General features: G+C 35.3%; 4 protein-coding genes across 4 annotated transcripts in view; 3 read left to right on the forward strand and 1 right to left on the reverse strand.

Annotated features, from left to right (window-relative positions):
- The window catches only part of mub (poly(rC)-binding protein mub), a 77,183-nt gene extending 59,564 nt beyond the window's left edge, over positions 1-17,619 (forward strand). The window contains exon 10 of the transcript XR_010752227.1: positions 17,606-17,619. The gene's annotated coding sequence lies outside the window, so the exon portion shown is untranslated. The remainder of the gene's footprint in view (positions 1-17,605) is intronic.
- Rab27 (RAS oncogene family member Rab27) lies at positions 7,243-8,464 on the reverse strand. The gene is made up of 5 exons (XM_066392274.1): positions 8,303-8,464; positions 8,182-8,249; positions 7,982-8,096; positions 7,684-7,796; positions 7,243-7,624 (listed from the first exon to the last, which is right to left on the reverse strand). Exons 1-5 carry the CDS (start codon positions 8,444-8,446, stop codon positions 7,438-7,440), a joined length of 627 nt encoding a protein of 208 aa, XP_066248371.1. The 5' UTR covers positions 8,447-8,464; the 3' UTR covers positions 7,243-7,437.
- Positions 9,106-12,234, forward strand: Prp3 (pre-mRNA processing factor 3). The gene is made up of 5 exons (XM_066392511.1): positions 9,106-9,779; positions 10,233-10,580; positions 10,764-11,010; positions 11,119-11,338; positions 11,395-12,234. Exons 1-5 carry the CDS (start codon positions 9,231-9,233, stop codon positions 11,930-11,932), a joined length of 1,902 nt encoding a protein of 633 aa, XP_066248608.1. The 5' UTR covers positions 9,106-9,230; the 3' UTR covers positions 11,933-12,234.
- Positions 12,470-14,527, forward strand: LOC136410326 (putative ATPase N2B). The gene has a single exon (XM_066392438.1). The coding sequence runs from the start codon at positions 12,642-12,644 to the stop codon at positions 13,950-13,952; it is 1,311 nt and encodes a 436-aa protein (XP_066248535.1). The 5' UTR covers positions 12,470-12,641; the 3' UTR covers positions 13,953-14,527.
- Positions 17,620-19,379: the final 1,760 nt, after the last annotated feature.

A 19,379-nucleotide genomic window follows, 5' to 3' on the forward strand; every position in this document is an offset into this window, starting at 1 on the left:
GTAAAGACCATTTGATTCTATTGTCCCAAGCTATCTATCGGCGAGTCGCTTAATTCCATGCTGGTACCATTCCTTGTCCTTAAAATTAAAAAACTCGCAACGCCCTGCTTTGATTTTGTCGAAGTTATTAAAGCTACGACCGTGCAGAAAATGTGCCATTGAACCATAAAGATGACAGTCTGATGGCACAAGGTCGGGACTGTATGATGGATGTGGTAGACGTTCAATTACGTCGAGTTCTTTGATCTTTTCCTTGGTTTTCTGACTACGGTTTGGCGTTGTCTTTTTGCAGAAGTACTCGCTTTCAATTAACAATTGCTGGGTATTTTCGGCTCAACTCTGCGCACATTTGATCGAACTGAGCACAATAGAAGTCTCCGTTGATGGTACGATTGTTTACAAGCTCACACCTCCAAAATTTCACCAGACACCCTAAGTCACACTTAAGACACCCTAAAGTCTTTTTGGAAAAACGGTCTCGTTTGACTACCAGTTCCGCCATTTGTCCAGGATTCAGCCAGTGATTTTGCTTGTCTGGATTGCAGAAGTAAACCCATTTCTCATCGCTAGTTACAATTCGACAGATAAAACGGTTGTCACGCGAATTTTTCAACAATTTACTGCATGCGTCTACACGATTTTGAACTCTATTTTCTGTTAAATCATGTGTAACTTCACGATAGCATCTGTTGATCTTTCCAATAGTGGTAAAATAACGAACGATTGATGTTTGTGTAATATTGAATTCAGCCGACATTCTGCGAGTATAGATTGGCTTCAGTGGTTTCACAGATGGTTTCAGTATTCATCGTCATAGAACGACCCGAGCATGGCCCATCTCTGAGGTCCGCGTGCCCTTCACTGACCTTGAACCATTTTTATGCAGCTCGAACTGAAACGACCTCTTCTCTTTCCAGTTCTCATATGTTTTATGCTGCTTCACTGGCTCTATTTCAGTAATGACGTAAAAGAATTCGAATTTCAAAATTTTCTATAATTTTACTAAAACGAAACAATTAATTGTAACTAATAAGTAAATATGAAAGAGTTTTTCAAAAGCTACAAAATAATATACAAGTATCACCAGTTCAAGAGGAAAAAGAAAGATTTTGGAAGTGGGAGAAAGACCGCGTAAGGTTTAATGTGCCTCCAACAAATACCAACGACGTGGGTTGCGGCTGATATAAGTGGAGTCAGTCCAGTGTTACCAGATTTCCCACCATTTGAAAATTTTTACTATTACAGGGTTCTCCATATTAAAGTATCCACTTTAAAAGTCAAATAAAAACTTTCTAGTGAGAATAAAACAATCTTTTATTGGACTAATATATAGCTAATTCTATGGAATTTATTATTAATTTAGATAACTATTCAATTTTTAAAAATCATATCTTCTAAATAACCATTCTGTAACAATTAATTCTGAGCGTCTCTAGAGGAATTTGATTCCATTCATTTTTTAGTGTAGTAGACAATTCTTCAATCTTTGTTTTTAACATTTTTATTGCAAATACGACGATCTAGAATCTCCCAGAGGTGTTCTATGGGGTTAAGATCTGGAGATTGAGAGGGCAATTCAAGTAGAATAACATTCTTTCGAAAAACGACTCCTTTACCAATTTCGATCTATGCTTCGGACCGTTGTCCTGTCTAAAATTTCCAGTGCAGAGGCATTTCTTCTTCAGCAAATGGGAGCATTGTGTTTTTCAAAATGTCCCTTTACTGAAATCTATCCATTTTTTTTATCTACTTGAACTACTGGCCCAATTTCAAACCTTGAAAAGCAACCTCAGACCATGCAATTGCCACCTCCATGTTTGATAGTCGGAATTTGGTACTTAAAATAGTATCGTTTGTGTATTGGTCGACGCACATAACATTTTCCGTCCGAACCAAAAAGTTTAAATTCACTTTCGTCACTCCACAGAACGGTATTTCATTGTTGACTTGTCCACGACAAATGAGCTCTAGCAAATTCCAACTGAGCCTTCCTATCTTTCTTGGAAAGGAGAGGTTTTTTAACGACAATTCTGCCGTTTAGTCCAGTGTCAATCAAACGGTTCCTTATTGCCCTTGACGTTGCTTGGACACCAAATTGTTCCGAAATGTCTTCATTGATTTGTTTTGGTGTTTTTCGAGGGTCGGTTGAGATATCCTTTTAATTAATTTGTCGATACGCGCTCAGGTTCCTCTGGACCATTCTGTTTTACTAGCAACTTCTACACCACCACGAGTCCGATACTGTGATAAAAATTTTTCAAACAGCTCCTTTGCTAATATGTAGTAATCTCTCGATCTCAATTTGCTTTTTTCCACTTTTACATAAGTCTACTATTTTTTTATTTAATTTAGAGAAAAAATAACGCGTTCTTGGCATATTGTGGCTATTGTTGCTTACTGTGATACACCATACTGAACGATATTATTGAAAATATAAATTCTGTATTTTAATAAAAAATATAATAGTTTCTATACTTTTTTCCAGGCAAATATTTAAAATCGTGTAAATAATTCTTATAAACGAACATTTTAAAAAAATAACCATACATTTCTCGCATTTGTAACAAATATACAGGTAGTGCATTTAAAAATCATATGAATGTTGATATAATTAAATCGACTAAAATTTTCAAATCTGAACTATTTTCGAGCATATCGAGAAGAATAGAAATACCTTCTTCACTCTCAGGGTCGTATTCTTTGCCTAAAAAAAAGTTAACGTTGAAACCAATTAGGCACATAATTATGCATATGGAGCAGACAGCCCTTCAGATGTATCCTCAAACTTAATAAAATTTCAGAAATTCGCGAACATTTGTCATGTCTTATCATTTATCTGAGACATAGTTTTAGAAAAAGGAAAGTATTTCTCTAATACTTCAAGGATTAACAAAGATGTGTGCAGCACTTACCTTGTACACGTCTCGACATGGCGGCAACTAAAGGCGACTAACTTTGTATATTCCATAATTTTTCAAAGATGATACTTCCTATTACTCCACGTTAAACATAATATGTTCAGAATTATGCTGTTTCAGTATGAGCGTAAGACATTTTTATTTTGTGCTCAAAGAATATATTGAAAATAAATGTACATAATTTTGCACACAGGGCCTCAAGGGGTTAATTAATCATTTTTATTTATTTATTTATTTATTTCATTGCTGTTTTTTGCTCTAATATTTTAAAAAAATTCCATCACCGTGAACGCAGGGAACTCAATACTGATCTAAACATCGAAGTGGAAACATCAAGCGGACTGACTCCGCCCACTTCTTGTTGGTCTTTGTTGGAAACATATTAAACCTTACGCGGTCCTTCTCCCACTTGCACAATTCCTGTTTCCACTTGAACTGGTGATGCCTGTATAACATTTGCCTATAAAATAATGTTATTGACTTCATAAAATTGCACAAACTGCAACAACACTGAAAACGCACGAACTTTTGGTCCATCCTAATAGTAGGAAAAAAGATATTTGAATTTATGTCACTCATCAAAATATTTTCCAATACATAAACTCGGTGCATCAGAACATGATGTGCAGTGATAAGCGAAATATTTCCTGATTCCGTTATTGCAACAAATTTTGTATTTTTTCGCATTATTTTATTCCCTTTACCTCCACGAAATTGAATTTTGTAAGGAACGTGGTTATGAATTGATTCTTTGAACGTTAGATATCTTACAGCAGCTACTTCTTCTGGAAGCATTTCTTCTATAACTGCCAAACGGAAATCATAGTATGATAAACACTTTTTGGAGTATTTATTGTATAGGAAAAACGAATTATTAAGTTCTCAAAATAAAGTTGTAGATTTTTATCTTTTTTTAAATGCACATATTTTAATTCAAACAAACTTTTATGAATTGTATTAAAATCCATTGGATACAACACATTTTTGCCAATGAGAAACAAGTCCATTTATTCCGGTTGCATAAAATTCCACAGTTCTGAAGGCGATAAAGTCGTCAAAGGCCGTTTCAACATCATCGCGGCGTCTAAAACACTTCTCGCACAAAAAGTTAGTAGTCAGTAGGTGAGAAGTCTGGCGAGTATAGTGGATGAGGCAAAGTCTCGTAGCCCAATTCATTCAACTTTTCTAGCATTGAATTTCTGACGCATTTAGACGATTTGTTGACGGTTGCCGTAATCGTTTCGCTGCGATTCAGAAAACTGTGATGGATGAAACCAATTGCAGACCACCAGTCACCATAACCTTTTTCTGGTGCAAGTTTTCTTTGGGAAATATTATGAAGCTTATCGAGCTTTTTCGACTTGCCGACGTGTCGCAAATAATTGAAAACTGTTCTGATTGAAACATCCAGTTCTTCTACGAACGCTCGAATTGTACGTGGATCCCCTTCCATGAGAACCTTTAACAGGTCATTATTAATTGCAAGCTCCAGTCGTCCACGGTCTTTATCGAGGTTTGTCTTACCAGCTTAAAATTTTTTTAACCAATAATGTATTTTGTGTTCCTTCATTGAGTCCTCTTCAAATGCAGAGCTGATGTTTCGAGTGGTTGCAGCCGCATTACCGCGTCGTTCAAACTCATAGAAGAAGACTGCTTGAAGATCACTATTATTCATCTATAATTATATAGCACTAATATGAGCACAAATGATTTTTCAAAAAGTTAGATATATATTCTGTGCCATCTACCGAATTTAAACAAACCTGAAAGCTTTTTGAATGGTGCGTCTTTCATTTATGTTTGGGTTTCGGACCAATCGGGAGAATCATTAATTGTATGGTTTGGATTATTAACTAAACTATATAGATCTGCGTTTGAAAATATAAAATAAGCGAGTTATTCGTTCTAGCTAAACTATCGAAAAAAAGAAAATTTCATCTTCATCTTCAAAAAAAGGCGATTCATCTTCATGCGGAACGTATGCATCGCTGTCACTATCAATTTCTATATCAGACACGTCCAATTCCTCTAAAATACGAATAAGCTCTTCACCAGTTAATGATTTGTCAATTGATAATTGTCTTTCACTTTCGAATGCCAGGACCAACTTTATCCATTTTTCAAATATTTGAAAGCATACCTTGTTTTTCGTTTCTAAAGCTTGGAATCGCGGGACTGCGTTGAATATAGATGTCAAGACCGTTGCTAAAAATGCTGGTATTAATCCAACATCATGCAACGAATGCTCTGGTAAAACTGACGAGATTTTTACAACAGTCGACGTACCAGTGCGTCACGCGCGCCGCTCTAAGGTACGAAATGACTCACCGGAACGTCATGCGCATTCAACGCGTTAACGCCTTCTACGATAAAATGTGAAAATCGTCGATAGCTATATACAGGGTGTTAGGTTTTTTTGGTCATGCGCTATTTTATGCTTTGAATCTTCTTTGGAACACCCTGTATGAATTCTGATATCAAATTTAAATTCTTTCTCCAATTTTTCAGCTTTTTGGTTTCTTGCAATATTTCATATCTTAATGTCTGTCGATGCAAATTAAGAATACATATTCCGGTCGGTAATCTAGAATGCCATGGCTGAAATTCAGCTATTTTAATAATTTTGTTTTGATTTTTGACATTTTATATTAAGACGTTTGCAAATGTGAAACTTTGCCACCCTGTATAGCGAAAGTGATGCGGTTTCGACCATAGGTTTGTTAGCACTTTTTGTTATCTTGCAGTGCATAGTTTTCTCTAAAATATCCCAATAATGATATGTTACACACTATATATGAGTATACATGGTGATTACGTAATTATTTCTATGTAAGTAAGTATTATGTAGTAGAAGAAATTAATGACTCGTTTATACGTGGACTGATGACCATAAAAATATTTTTGCAATGATACCTTGAAAATACTAACGACAAAAATGTATTAATGTAAATAAAAGGAAGATTACTAACGCCCTGACCCCCACCCCATCATGAAACAAATAATTATAAACACAATCATAAAGAAGTAATAATATCGTTTAAAGCCTTTCGAATACAGGGTCTTATTAACATATATTAGACAAATATCGTAGATTATTTTGAAAGATGTTGTTTTTACTATTTATGCAAATGACGCAGTATTGATTTTACGAGACTATTCCTCTTTTATCGCTGTTGAATCGCGGCAGCGCATAAATTGAGTTGCCAAAAACCACGATATTCTAAAAAATGAGCTCTCTCTGTATATACGACAAACACTTTGGCAACTAAATTTTCAGGGTAAAAATGCTTATTTTTCAAGAATAAGAGCTTATATATATATACATACATATATATATTTGTAGTTACTTTTTAAGCTACGGAATGTAGCTGAAACTGAATTATTACATATTACTCCAATAGCTGCAAAGCTTTGCTTAAGTGGTTCACAACACGACTTATCGTATTTTAGCCTTTAGATGCACGCGCTCTTACTTACTTATCGATGTTGTATTTACTAACTTTGACCCGACTCATATCTCACAGACGTAATATTAAATAGCTTATTTTAAAACGGTAAGTAGGAGGTGTGATAGACACACCTGGTAGATTTATTGCTCAATATTTTATACCTGCTTATTAATCTTCCATTTCGATGAAAGCAACTTTTTCTGAACATTTCAGTCAATTAACAATGAGGAAAAAGTTGCAGTTGTTCTTCCCATATCTCCATTTTTTCCTATTTATTTTTTGAAGCCAAAGAAGGTTCCTCATCATGTGCAATAACGGTAGATGGGGCTATAATGTGTTATCTGAAAAAAGCATGTTATATTTTGATTATGCAGACACGGTGTTAAAGTAATAATTAAATGTTTTAGACTTAAAGATTGTGCGTATATTATAGCAAACGGAACAATGTTAGATTTACTGCACACTCTTCGCTGTTCTTTCCATTATTACGCAAAATGTTTAGAATGTTTAATACTTAAAATACTCTAGTGTGATACGTTTTTTTTTGTTTAATAAAGTGTGGATTACGAACGTGTTGTTTGATTTGCGCACCTGGTAAACTAGAAAACAACATTATCTTTGGCCAATCTACAAGAAAACTGCAAAATGCAGAGACTTGAATTTAAAAGAGAGCATCAATAATAGCCCCCCATACAGGAATTTGCTTCTTTTATATGGGAATTTTATCTATTTTTCATTTGCTCCTTACTCTCCTTAAAGGGGCAAACGAAGATAGTAACAGGTAGGTTTACTTTTATACAAAAAAAAATCTTTACTTTGTTGGTAATATATTTCTACCACAGAGACGTCATATAAGCATTTACCTTCCTCGCCGCCTAAATAATGTGTTTTCATACCCTTAACACAATCTCTGAACATTCACAGAAATGACTCTTTGGCAGATCTAAGACTTACAGATTATATACCACAACCACCGCAAGGGAACTATTCTTTATTTTTATCGAGCATGTATAAACTAACTATCCAATATCACCCTGGATATCCACAATAATACATAGTTGGAAGACCATTTAACAAAGGCATTTTTGAGCAGAAGTTGAGGCATTTAAATCCACTTCGTCGAAGTTACGGCGCCGATTTGGCAACATAGCTGTGTCTACTGCAGTTTCCATGCGGAACATCACCCTTTCCAGTAGAGTTTCAATGGAGCGAGCCACGTTTTGGCCTGTTGCTGCTGAAGTTTCCAAATAAGGAAGCCTGACGAGCACACATATGTATTTTTATTTATTCATTCATAAAAACGTAAAATTTGATACCCGGCTTGTTCCGCAAAGTCTCTTGCTCTCCATTCGGATATGACCCGTCGATCTTCCAAATCAGCCTTGTTTCCACATAGCACTATGTCTGGTGTATCACAGTAGGCATGAACCTAACAAGTGATTCATTATTACATATGTTGAAGCTTTAAAAGAGATAAAAAAAAATAGGTGGCAAATCATAACTTAACAAGAAAGCATTATCAAAAAATGAAGGTGCATTAAGGCGATATAGTGCTGGTGCTAAAATAATTAGAAAACAAGCCAAAATTAATAGAAAAATCAGTGGTACTCATACCCTGAGCTGTTCTATCCAATTACGTATTTCTAGAAAGGACTGTTCATTAGTTAAATCAAATAGAAGTATAAAACCCATAGCATCTCTATAAAAGGCGGTTGTTAGGCTGCGGAACCTATTAAAAATATGTGTCCTAACTGCTACTCACTACTTAGTCCTAAGCTTTAATATGAAAATTATTATAAAATATTAAGGGTTACCTTTCTTGCCCTGCAGTGTCCCACAATTGCAAATGCACTCTGTAGTTCCGTCCTTTGGACTGATATATCTGAAAATTGATTTTATTTAGGGTTGCAAAATGAGGTTATTGTTAAGATTTACCAGTCGTTTTTCACGAAAATCGATACCCACGGTTGAAATGAATCTGGAATTGAATGTACCATCAGTATATTGGTACAAGAAGCTGGTTTTGCCTACTCCAGAGTCACCCAGAGCAAGAAACTTCATCAGATAATCGTAATCCATTCTAGAAATTTTAGCAGGGAATAAATGTTTAATCACTATACTGTGGCTTATTACATATTGGACTAGGAATTGGAGGTATTTGGAATTAAATGAAATGTATGTAAATTTTATCTCCGAAATCACAGGTTTTAATGTTAAACTATAAAGGCTTAGTTTTTAGTACTTGTCTTAAGTAGGGAAAATATAGTAATTTACAAAAATATCAGTTAGAAACTCTTATAAACTATAAATACTACGAAACTTTAATTGAAAAAATTTATTATTAAAATCAACTACCTGCTGCTGGATTTAATAACGGCGGCTTGTTTACTTTTTTCGTTAAAAACCTAACCTGTCCTAACGCGTGAGAATAGAACAATTGGTATTGTCCCGTCTCGATGAAATGGACTATTCAAACTGCTCCGACTTATATTAAATAATATTTTGTAGGTCTTTTTGAATCCAGATGGAGGCCTTAGAATTATTATACCTTTTAAGTAATGTTTATTTCTTCATTAATTTCGTACTTAATTATTTCCACGTGATAATCAAGATTTTATCTTTTAGGCCTAACTTAGAGCTGAGTGATCTGATCACGAAAACACTTTTTACTCCATGAAACGAAAATTGTCATTTGACATAGACATATAAATGTCAAAGTGAAATATCCCTTCGCCTCGCCCTTCACTCCCTTCGTGATCATTTACAGTTTGTGTCGTATTGTAATAATTTCTATAAATTTGAACAAAAATTCTGGTTTTTTCCTGTATTAAAAACTATCAAATTGTAATAAAAGTGCTTAAATATGGCCTATTTGTCTCGTCGAGAAATCGAGGATCTGAAACCAAACATAGAGAAAGCCATATATAAAACGTTGGGCAATGGTGACACCTCAGTGCTCAGGGTAGCAATAGATTGCCTTAACAACGGTTATGATCGTCGAAGAATTGCTGATAAGCTGGACTCCTACGTGGACAGCAAGAAGGCCACGAAAATTGCTGATCGCATTCAGGGTTTGATTGATGATTTTGAGATCTCTCGTAAGTCCAAAAAGCGTTCCTATGATGATGAGAGAGATCGGGATCGAGATAAGGGTTCAAAGAGAGGTAAACGCGATGGCAGTAGAGAGAGGGACAGAGGAAGAGATTCACAATCAGGACATGAAAAAGATAAGCATTTGTCCGAAAAAGATGGAATTGTTAGAAACCTTAAAATGGATCCATTGCCACCCCCAAGCAAAACTAATATAAGCATTGGGAATATTAGAATTCCACAACCTAGCATTTATGGTATTCCTACTGGCTTATTGAAAAAAGGGGATGCGGAGAAGGCTAGAAAAATTGCTCAGTTACAGGTAAGTTCATTTTTTTGAGCCATAGCAAGTATCTTAGTTATTAAGGTAATTGACTACTATCCAGGCACCAAATAAATATCAAGTTTGTTACACTTTTTGATTGAAATATACTTAATATAATACTGAGTTAGTAAATAGTCCACTGCTTGGCAAAATGCTAGAATCTTCAAAATAGTGATGAGTAGTAGAGATATATTGGCCTATTATCCTGTAGGCCCATTGTTATTATTTTTTATTTAATCACCCTGTATCCAAGAAATGTCTTTTAAAAAGTGCAGGAAACACAATTTCTTGCATAAACAATGGCTTAGATTGATTTACATTGACAAAATATTCTTAATATCATATGAAGTCAGAAACAAAAATCCATTTGAGGCACCTGAATAGTAAACTGTTATTCTCATTAGACTACACGAAATTTCCTGCTTGATTAACAAAAACTGTTATTTTTAGGCCCAAATTCAGAGTAAATTGCAAACGGGCCTGTTGGGCAGTTCCCTCCAAATCCCCATCATCCCAAATAAACCGCAACCCCTCATTTTGGATGAGGAGGGTCGGACAATTGATAGATCAGGTAAAGCGATACAACTTACTCTTGTAGAACCCACACTAAAAGCAAATTTAAGAGCTCTGAAACGAGATCAGTACAAGGAAAAAACTGAGAAGCGAGACGAAGATAATTCTGAGACTCGTTTCGTTGATCCCAGAATCGGGTTGAAACCCGCTCTTCGTACTAAAAGAGTTTTACGGTTTCATGAACCTGGCAAGTTTCAGCAACTGGCTGAAAGGCTTAGGATGAAGGTAAATAAATTAATTCAAAGAGGAGAATTTTTATTCCTATTATTGTTATCTTTGTTTTGGTTTTTAATAGTTGTCGGTTCCTTATTTATGTAATTTAAGCATGTTAAAGTCTTTCCTCAACAATTTTTTTGTTGTTTACCTTGATGTTCAAAAAAAAAAAATTAAAAAGTACATCTGTTTTAGACCCAACTGGAAAAACTACAAAATGAAATATCCCAAATTGCGAAAAAAACTGGAATCTCATCGGCGACCAAACTAGCCCTAATAGCAAAATCTGAAGGTACTAGTGACGAGGTGCCGCAAATGGAATGGTGGGACTCTGTCATTTTGGAAGATAACTTGGAGACTTTAACACCAGATGGTAAAATTTATATAAAGAAAGATGCAATTAACAACTTAGTGGAACATCCTACACAAATGAGATGCCCTAGTAAGTACCATAAACTAATAAGGTTTCTTAAGATTAAAGTGCAACCACATGTTTGTAGTTGTATCCTGCTTTCAAATAAGTAAAATGACAATTTTTTTTGTCTTTTAGCCGACCCTATTAAGCCGGTTTACATGCCAGTGTTCTTAACCAAAAAGGAGAGAAAGAAGCTGCGCAGGCAGACAAGGAGAGAGACTTGGAAGGAGGAACAGGAAAAAATTCGACTGGGGTTAGAACCGCCTCCTGAGCCAAAACTCAGAATTTCGAATTTGATGAGAGCTCTCGGAACTGAAGCCGTTCAAGACCCCACTAAAATTGAGGCGCATGTTAGGTAAAAGTATTTTGTAGAGAGACACAATTTCCTCTTAATTATTATAAACTTTTCAGAGAGCAAATGGCCAAACGGCAAAAAGCGCACGAAGACGCAAATGCGGCTCGTAAACTAACCGCCGAACAAAAGCGCGAAAAAAAAATAAAAAAGCTGAAAGAAGACACTTCTCTAGGTGTCCACGTGGCCATTTTCCGGATTTTCCATCTTCACGAATTGGCGGCCAAAAAATTCAAGGTGGAAACAAATGCGAAACAGCTCTATATGACCGGGTGCGTGGTTTTATATCCGGATTGTTGCGTCGTCGTTGTAGAAGGTGGAACTAAACAGTTGAAAAAGTATAAAAGATTGATGATGAACCGAATTAAATGGGAGGAAGATATGGTAAAAGACCCCGACGGCAACGACGTTCCGAATAAATGTGTGCTGGTATGGCAGGGCACTACCAAGCAGAGGAATTTCGGAGAGGTGAAGTTTAAAGTGTGTCCCACAGAAAGATTGGCCCGGGAGCACTTTAAGAAGCACCGGGTGGAGCATTATTGGGATTTGGCATACAGTGGCGCAGTCTTGGAGCAAGCCAGTGACATTGTGGATTAAATTTGTGCGGCGATTCTTGATTTACATGTTTAATATTAGATTAAGCAATTTGACCAACGTAGAATAACTTTGCAATTTTTAGCATTTACGTTTTTGTAATTTTATTGGTTCCATTTAATGGTATCGACTTCTACATAAACGCTAAAAATTGCAAATTTAAACTATTTCTGGGAGAAAATAAATCTATTGAATTAAACGTAAAGTAGATTTTTGTTTAGCGTCAGATATCACTGATTTTGTTATATTATGTTGACCAGATAATTTGTGAATGAGAAAGTGGAAAATAAACCTGATTTTCAGTACGATGTTTGTTTCTATGAAAGATTTTGAAACAAATGGACATATATTACTGGAAAGATTTGAATATTTTAAAAGGGATTTTTATGAGAACAATCATTTTCTTAAATATTTTTAAATGTTCATATAAATCTTCTAATTAGAAATCACTCAACTCTCAGTACCGTGGTCTGTTGTTAATGTATCTACTCTTTTTACTCTTATTTCATATGTCAAGTGTCAGCTATGAAAAATTGGGAATAAATCGATAAAGGGAATTTTCTCGCGCCTTTCCTTCAAAAATAGCTTATAAAACATTTAAATAAACTATTACGTAAGCTAAAATGTAGTAATTCCTCAGCTACAGAAGCCCTTGTACCTGTCTAGTCAATAATTTTAATAATGTTATTGCCTTACAACTCAAAATACCAGCATGAAACGTTTTATTATGAGACCAATAGCATATGGTACACTGAAAAGATATTATGCCGTAAAAATAAACCCTAGAACCCTCAGCGATGGTCCAGTGGGAGAACTTACAAACAAAATCACAGCCGGCAAATTGCAAAAAGACAAAGTGCAACTCACAGTAGCGGAACAACTGCAAAGAGTGTATGAAGATGTAAAAACTTATCAGCCCTTGGAGAAGACCTTCTTTAGTAAGCTATTGTCTAAAAACAGGCAAAAAGCCCCTAAAGGGTTGTATATCTATGGAGCCGTAGGTGGAGGTAAGACCATGCTTATGGATTTATTTTTTGACATCTGTACTGTAGAGAGAAAACAGAGAATTCACTTCCACGAATTCATGATTAAGGTGCACCATCGCATGCACCAACTGAAGCAGGAAGTGGTGCAAGACTTTTCTGAAAGGAAAGCTAAACCATTCGACCCAATTCCTCCTATAGCTGAAATGATAGTCCAGGAATCTTGGCTGTTGTGCTTTGATGAGTTCCAAGTAACTGACATAGCAGATGCTATGATTCTCAAGCGGTTATTTACAGAGCTGTTTAATAATGGTTTAGTGATGGTGGCAACTAGTAACAGGCCTCCAGAGGATTTGTACAAAAATGGGTTACAAAGATCACATTTTTTGCCTTTCATAGATGTTTTAAAATGCCACTGTGCAGTAGCCAACTTAGACTCTGGGATAGATTATAGACAGAAACTTGTAGGAGATAAAACTAATTATTTCGTAAAGAAGGATCACAAACTTGATCCTATTGAACCTATATTTAAGTTCCTATGTTCAAAAGAGAATGATATAGTCAGAAGTAAAACTTTTGTCATCTTGGGCAGGGATGTTACTTTTCGGAAAATCTGTGGGGGGATTTTGGACAGTACCTTTGAAGAGCTGTGCGATCGCCCTTTGGGGGCTAACGATTACCTTCATTTAACTCAGTTCTTCCATACTATCATTATAAGAGACGTTCCACAAATTGATCTACTTAAAATGCGGTCTCCAGCAAGGAGATTCATTACCCTGATAGATGCCTTCTACGATCAAAAGACGAAAGTAATTTTATCAGCAAGCTGCCCCATAAAGGAACTATTCACCTACTCCAAGAGCAGCAAAGACAGTATTAGTGACGAGCACAGGATGTTGATGGACGATTTGAAGATTGGAGACCAAGATCTTACTGCTAATATATTTACAGGGGATGAGGAGATATTTGCTTTTGATAGGACGATCTCTAGATTGACCGAAATGCAGAGCGAAGATTATTGGTGTGATAAGGGGAAGTAGTGTACATACCTGTATAGTTAAGTTTCAATGATAGTTTAATTTAAAAATGTTCTTTTTGCGGTTTGAATTCCGAAAAAATGAATTGGTGAATGGCAGAGTGACTGCAAGATACCCTTAAAGTATTTAGATAAAAAAAAAGGTGCCTGGTTCCTAGTATTTTAAATATTTTCTTTAAGGTTTAAGAAGTAACTGTATTTTAGGTGCTCCATAAAAGTGCCTTTAACTTGACCATTTTAGAGGGTGTGACACACCCTTTTGAGGTTAGAAGTACCCTGTTTTGAATGGTCGTAGTAACCAAACTTTCAAATACCCTCAATTCGCGTATTTTTGTCGGTTTAAATTGTCTTTTAATGTCTTGTTACTTCTAACAGACTTAATTTGAAAGTCTCCATTTTTATTCCCAATATTTTTGGCCAAAATATTTATTAAACTAAGTCGCTAGGTATATATTTGGGTAAAATATCTCTAAATATCTAGATACTTTTTTGAAGTACCTTTTACAGCTCTGTTGGTAGCAGTGCGTCTAGTCTCAAATGTGTGATTAGTTGTACTTAAATAGAAGCTATTTTTCAGTATAGGGGTTTGAATGGTTTCCCCTCTTAAAGAGAGACCTGTTTCCCTTCCTCTTCTTTAATTAAAAAAAATTAAATCCTCCTCTCTTAACTCAGGTAACAAATCTGATTTTCTTGCGACTTTTTCACTGTGGCACAAAAGAAAGTTTTTAATTATTTTTGCTGTTTTAATCGTCATTATTCCGCCCCTGAAGGATACCATGTTGAAGATCTTTGCCACAAAAAGATGCATAAAAATCAGGAGCGCAGTGTAAGACCATGCTCTATGCTTCTCTACGTCATTGAATTATATGACGACAATGGAGTAACGAAAGATGGCGCATCCCCTCTATTACATTATTTCGGTATGTGGCAGTCAGCATGTGCCGATGCCGGCCACACTTTTCTACTTTGAAGCTTTTAATGCGAATGAACAAGGGACAGAAAGTAACGACGATTTGATCGCGCTACACCGTAAAACGACCATGAATCTGGTAACGTAACAGACCGATGGTTCTCATGGCTGCTCTACTTAGTTTGGGGAGACGTGGCAAGGCGACAGTGACGTCTGAGCGTGAGTCAAGCAAGGCCGAAGCCCGGCAAAGTTAGTTCGTTCGTTTAGCGGCAAGTGTCGAAAAATCGTGCTCCGCTTGACGCCGCCGACCGGTGTAATGATAATCGTGATGTTTTTGAATGAGCAGAGGGTGGGGAAAGGATAAGGGGTTGGTTAACTTTATTGATTTTTCGGGGTGACATTGTCAACTGCCGTCTGCGAATTCGCCATGGAAAAAAGGCAAAAACTCGAGATCGCGTCGGAAATCTGCCGAATATCGTGGCCTAGTTTGTGATCCCGGCTATTTATCTCTCGTCTGTCGGGCTTGGGAGAGATACCTGCACCGACGCGTGTGTGTTTAGTGCATTAGTGGTTGAATTTGAAACCGGTGGAATGTGTCATCCAAACATATCGCGGTCGGATATTCACGCCTGGGCAGCACCGACGCAGTAAAAATGGAGGCGCTCACCCATTATTGTTTACAGGAACGATCCTCGAGGAAATCCAAGAAGAAAATTAAAGCGTCGCGGTAAAACTTGCTGCCATTGCTCCCTTACTCGAAAAGGCCAACGGCACAGCCGACCAAGGTGGGATTTTAATTTTAGAACAAATCCCAAATGTGAAAAAGCCAAATTTAATAATCACACGGTACTTTACTTTTACGTAGTATCAGTAGATTCTTCTAATTAAACATCACAGCAGTAGGCCATGGAAAATATTACATTTTTCTGCTATTTTTCCCGCATGTGTAAGGAAGATGGATAGGAAGACAAAAGACAGGGAAAAATGAACATTCCATGACCTACTGAATTGTAATTAAAAATTATGTAGGTAATCCAACACTCTTGAGGTATGTAGGTCTCCCTACATAGATTCTGGGACAATAGACAAATTTTACTTTTATCAAAATCACACCTCCATATTATACACTAAGTTTGTACAGTGCATCATTACGACTCGAAAGTCAAGTTTAAGTCATAAAGCCCGCAGCCCTAAAAATCTACTATGTATATTGTGCAGGGCGCATCTTTTAGGAGTCTTACAAATAGAATCTTGGTCCAGACTTCAAGTTTAAGTCATGAGGCATGCAGCCCTGACGAATTGAGACATAAGGGTCATAAGCATTTTACAACCCTGATGTCTTTACTCAGTGAGATCTCAGTTATTTTGCAAGAGAGGTGTTGTATATAATTTAAAGATTAATAATAATACATTTTGAAATTAGCAATGTTGGTAAATTAAAAATTACTCATAATTAGATGAAACCAAAATAGTTTTTATCTCCTTTTAAGACTAGTTTTGAACGATATTGTCATTTGTTAATATCATATTATTTGTTACTTTTTGAGTTGTGTATATCTCTGATTTATAACTGTTTTGCACATATAATTATTTTAAATTTCGAGAATATCAAATCTATTCGAAAACTGTCAAAAACTAGCCAGTAAACCATTTTGTTACCCCAAGGTACTCTTACAAAAAAAGAGTATTTCATATTTTGACCAATATAAAAACATGAATATTCACACGTCATATTAATAAAATTGGAAAAAATAAAACTACCTAAATGTGTGATAATTTAATGTGACGGCTATAAGGCAAGCAAAAGTTACATTTCATATCTAGAAAATTGGACACAATACAAGAAAACTGACAACACTGTTCAAAAGTACACCAAAATTGGCCTTAAGGATGTTTTGGTTCCATCTTCTTATGAGCCAAGGGACTTATAAGTTTATATTATATTTAGAGAAGAATTGGCAACATTGTAGATTTTAGAATGTATTGAGACTAAGTTTTAAATCATGCAACAATGCCCTAATTTAAGGGACCTTCTATTTGTTAAGATAACTATGATCTCAGTAGAGGGGTCATAAAAGGGGTACCTTGCATACGATTATTTCCATTACTAGATTTTGGTAAAAATTTGCCTAAGTTAAGAATAAATTAATACAACAACACAAAAATACAACGTTCGTTTCCATGGCAACTATTTTCATTATACTCCTAGGTAGATAATGGGTCATATAGCCTGTCATTAATAACATGTTTTCCAAACATGGGGAGAAAATATACTTTTAAGACATGCAACAGGCCCCATAATAGCGTCTTTTATGGCAATAGTATGGAAAATAGGATTGTTTACCATAGATAAAAATTAAAATGAACTTTTTTTTCGTGAGAAGTTAGAACTCCCAGGAAATTATTGTGATGTGGCATTGGTAGTTTCTGCTACCCCACACTACAATATTATGTTTGCTATATGTTTTTTCAGGAATGACCAAAGGATCAAATTAATGAATTGATAAATCATTTGATTAATCAAGACACAATAATCATAAAATTAGGATTACTATTAATAGTTGATTATATTAGGTGTAAAAGTGTGTCTTTTTGTGCTAAGGCATCAGCTAAGCAAAGTACAACATAAAGAATAAAAAAGCAAAGAAACTGAAAATGTATTAATATTTCTTTTTATCAGACTGTTTTTGAAGTATTTTATGTTTTTTGTAAAATGTGAATTGTATGATAATGCCTTACAATGGGAGTTCTCAAAAATTACAATTTTTTCCCCATTAATCAATTTCACAATTATCACCATTTCGAAGATAGCAATAGTGGACACACCTAAATAAGACACCCTGTATAAAATGCAAAAAAATAATTTCTGGCAAGGTGAAGGCACCCAGTTTAAGCAACTAGCAATACAGTAATTTACAGTGCATACAAAATAAAGACCCTGTCTTCACCCTTATCCTCTTACACCTTGGAGGATGTACAATTTGGAACCACATCAACCAAAAAACTGCTCTAATTAACAAGTACATGCTTAAATTAGGTACTTCAACAATCTAATCTTAGACATGCAATTCATTCCATTTCCAATACTCCCTAGACTAGAGGTCAATTCTTTTTGAGCTCCTGTTATAAACTCAACTTAACAAAACATTTGTTTCATATTGCTGAACTAAATTTACACTTTTCTCTTCAGGTAGTTAGTACACTGTTAGTATAAAGAACATGGAATTTTTTTAATGGGTGCACAATTGATACACAGGTTCATGGGTTCTGATTTGAGCCTTGTAAGTCCATGGTAATTTTCACTCTTGAAATTTAGATGAAATGATGGCTGGTAGATCAAAATAAATAATAGAGCAGCTTCTCTGTACATTCTTAACCATGTTGCCATATTCTCAACTAGCTGCCCTATCTCAGAACTTGGAGCAACGAGTTCACCGCACTGCTGCACTCAATATGAATCAGCTGCAATTGAAAACATTCAGTCCTGTCAAATTGACAATACAGAGCCCTCTAATAAATTGATTTTAATAAAGATCAAGAGCTTTGACTTTTGTCATGTACGACTTTGAATCCATTCCAAATATCGGTTATTTTTAATTATAAGTTTGGGACGTTTTTTATGTATATCCCCCAGCTTAATGTAGGGCGATTTTTCGTTATGTCCCATTCTGTTATGGTGCATATTTTGCAACTTTACAAGAATGATGTTTGACTGCACGGTTTTTCAAGATAATATCCACGTTGTCACAGCGAACTGTAAAAATAATTCGTGGTCTAACAACGCGCCTGTGCAATAGCGAGGTAAAGTCATATGTCCATAACCTCACTTTGTAACAAAACAAAACATACAGTAAGTAGTAAAATTGTATTAATTTTTTATATTTCTAGTATATTATTCGTTACCAGCTATTGATTATAATTAAGATATTTGAATTGACCAATCTCAAGAAGTAGTAGATTTCCAGATCCGTACTTCAAGACATTTCTAACGTCTTTTGATGCATAAAGATTTATCACCAATCTTCCTCTTGAAAACCGGTTTAATTTAGGTTAAAAAGTAAGTCAGCAATTAAAAGTCACTGCAATACAGGCCAAAAAAGGGTATATTTCTAAACATTTTATGCAATATTAAGGTACCCATTCATCAAATGAACAATAAGAAACCTTTCTTTGCCTTGTTTGAAAATTTAGGAACTTGATGGCAACACAAAGAATGTTTATGTCTCCACAAAAGCAAGTGAAACTAACTGAAAATAGATGAATAGAAAATCCAAAATTGTCCCATTGCAAATCTGATCACGTCACCTTTTAAGAAAGAAAAACTATGAAGTTAAATTTATTTTAAGAAAAACCTTCCAATGTCCTAATGATAAAACCATAAATCCTAAGGATAAATACCATTGCATTAAATCAAATTCGGAATCGGACTTTTTAAAATTTTCTGAATTTTCAAAGGCAGTTTTGCTAGGCATAAAAATGCCCAACCTTGACTCAGTTTAAGGAACTTAACATCTCTTCAGA

This window comes from Euwallacea similis, chromosome 8 (assembly GCF_039881205.1).
Source record: "Euwallacea similis isolate ESF13 chromosome 8, ESF131.1, whole genome shotgun sequence".
Taxonomy (NCBI): Eukaryota; Metazoa; Arthropoda; class Insecta; order Coleoptera; family Curculionidae; genus Euwallacea; species Euwallacea similis.

Excerpts from the sequence above, each read along its gene's own strand:
- Rab27 (XM_066392274.1), bottom strand. The coding sequence starts at position 8,446 with ATGGATTACGATTATCTGATGAAGTTTCTTGCTCTGGGTGACTCTGGA. Across the intron at positions 7,797-7,981 it reads ATTGGATAGAACAGCTCAGG|GTTCATGCCTACTGTGATAC; the intron begins GTATGAGTACCA and ends ATCACTTGTTAG. Across the intron at positions 7,625-7,683 it reads GACTTTGCGGAACAAGCCGG|GCTTCCTTATTTGGAAACTT; the intron begins GTATCAAATTTT and ends TGTGCTCGTCAG.
- Prp3 (XM_066392511.1), top strand. The coding sequence starts at position 9,231 with ATGGCCTATTTGTCTCGTCGAGAAATCGAGGATCTGAAACCAAACATA. Across the intron at positions 11,011-11,118 it reads TACACAAATGAGATGCCCTA|CCGACCCTATTAAGCCGGTT; the intron begins GTAAGTACCATA and ends TTTGTCTTTTAG. Across the intron at positions 11,339-11,394 it reads AAAATTGAGGCGCATGTTAG|AGAGCAAATGGCCAAACGGC; the intron begins GTAAAAGTATTT and ends TAAACTTTTCAG.
- LOC136410326 (XM_066392438.1), top strand. The coding sequence starts at position 12,642 with ATGAAACGTTTTATTATGAGACCAATAGCATATGGTACACTGAAAAGA.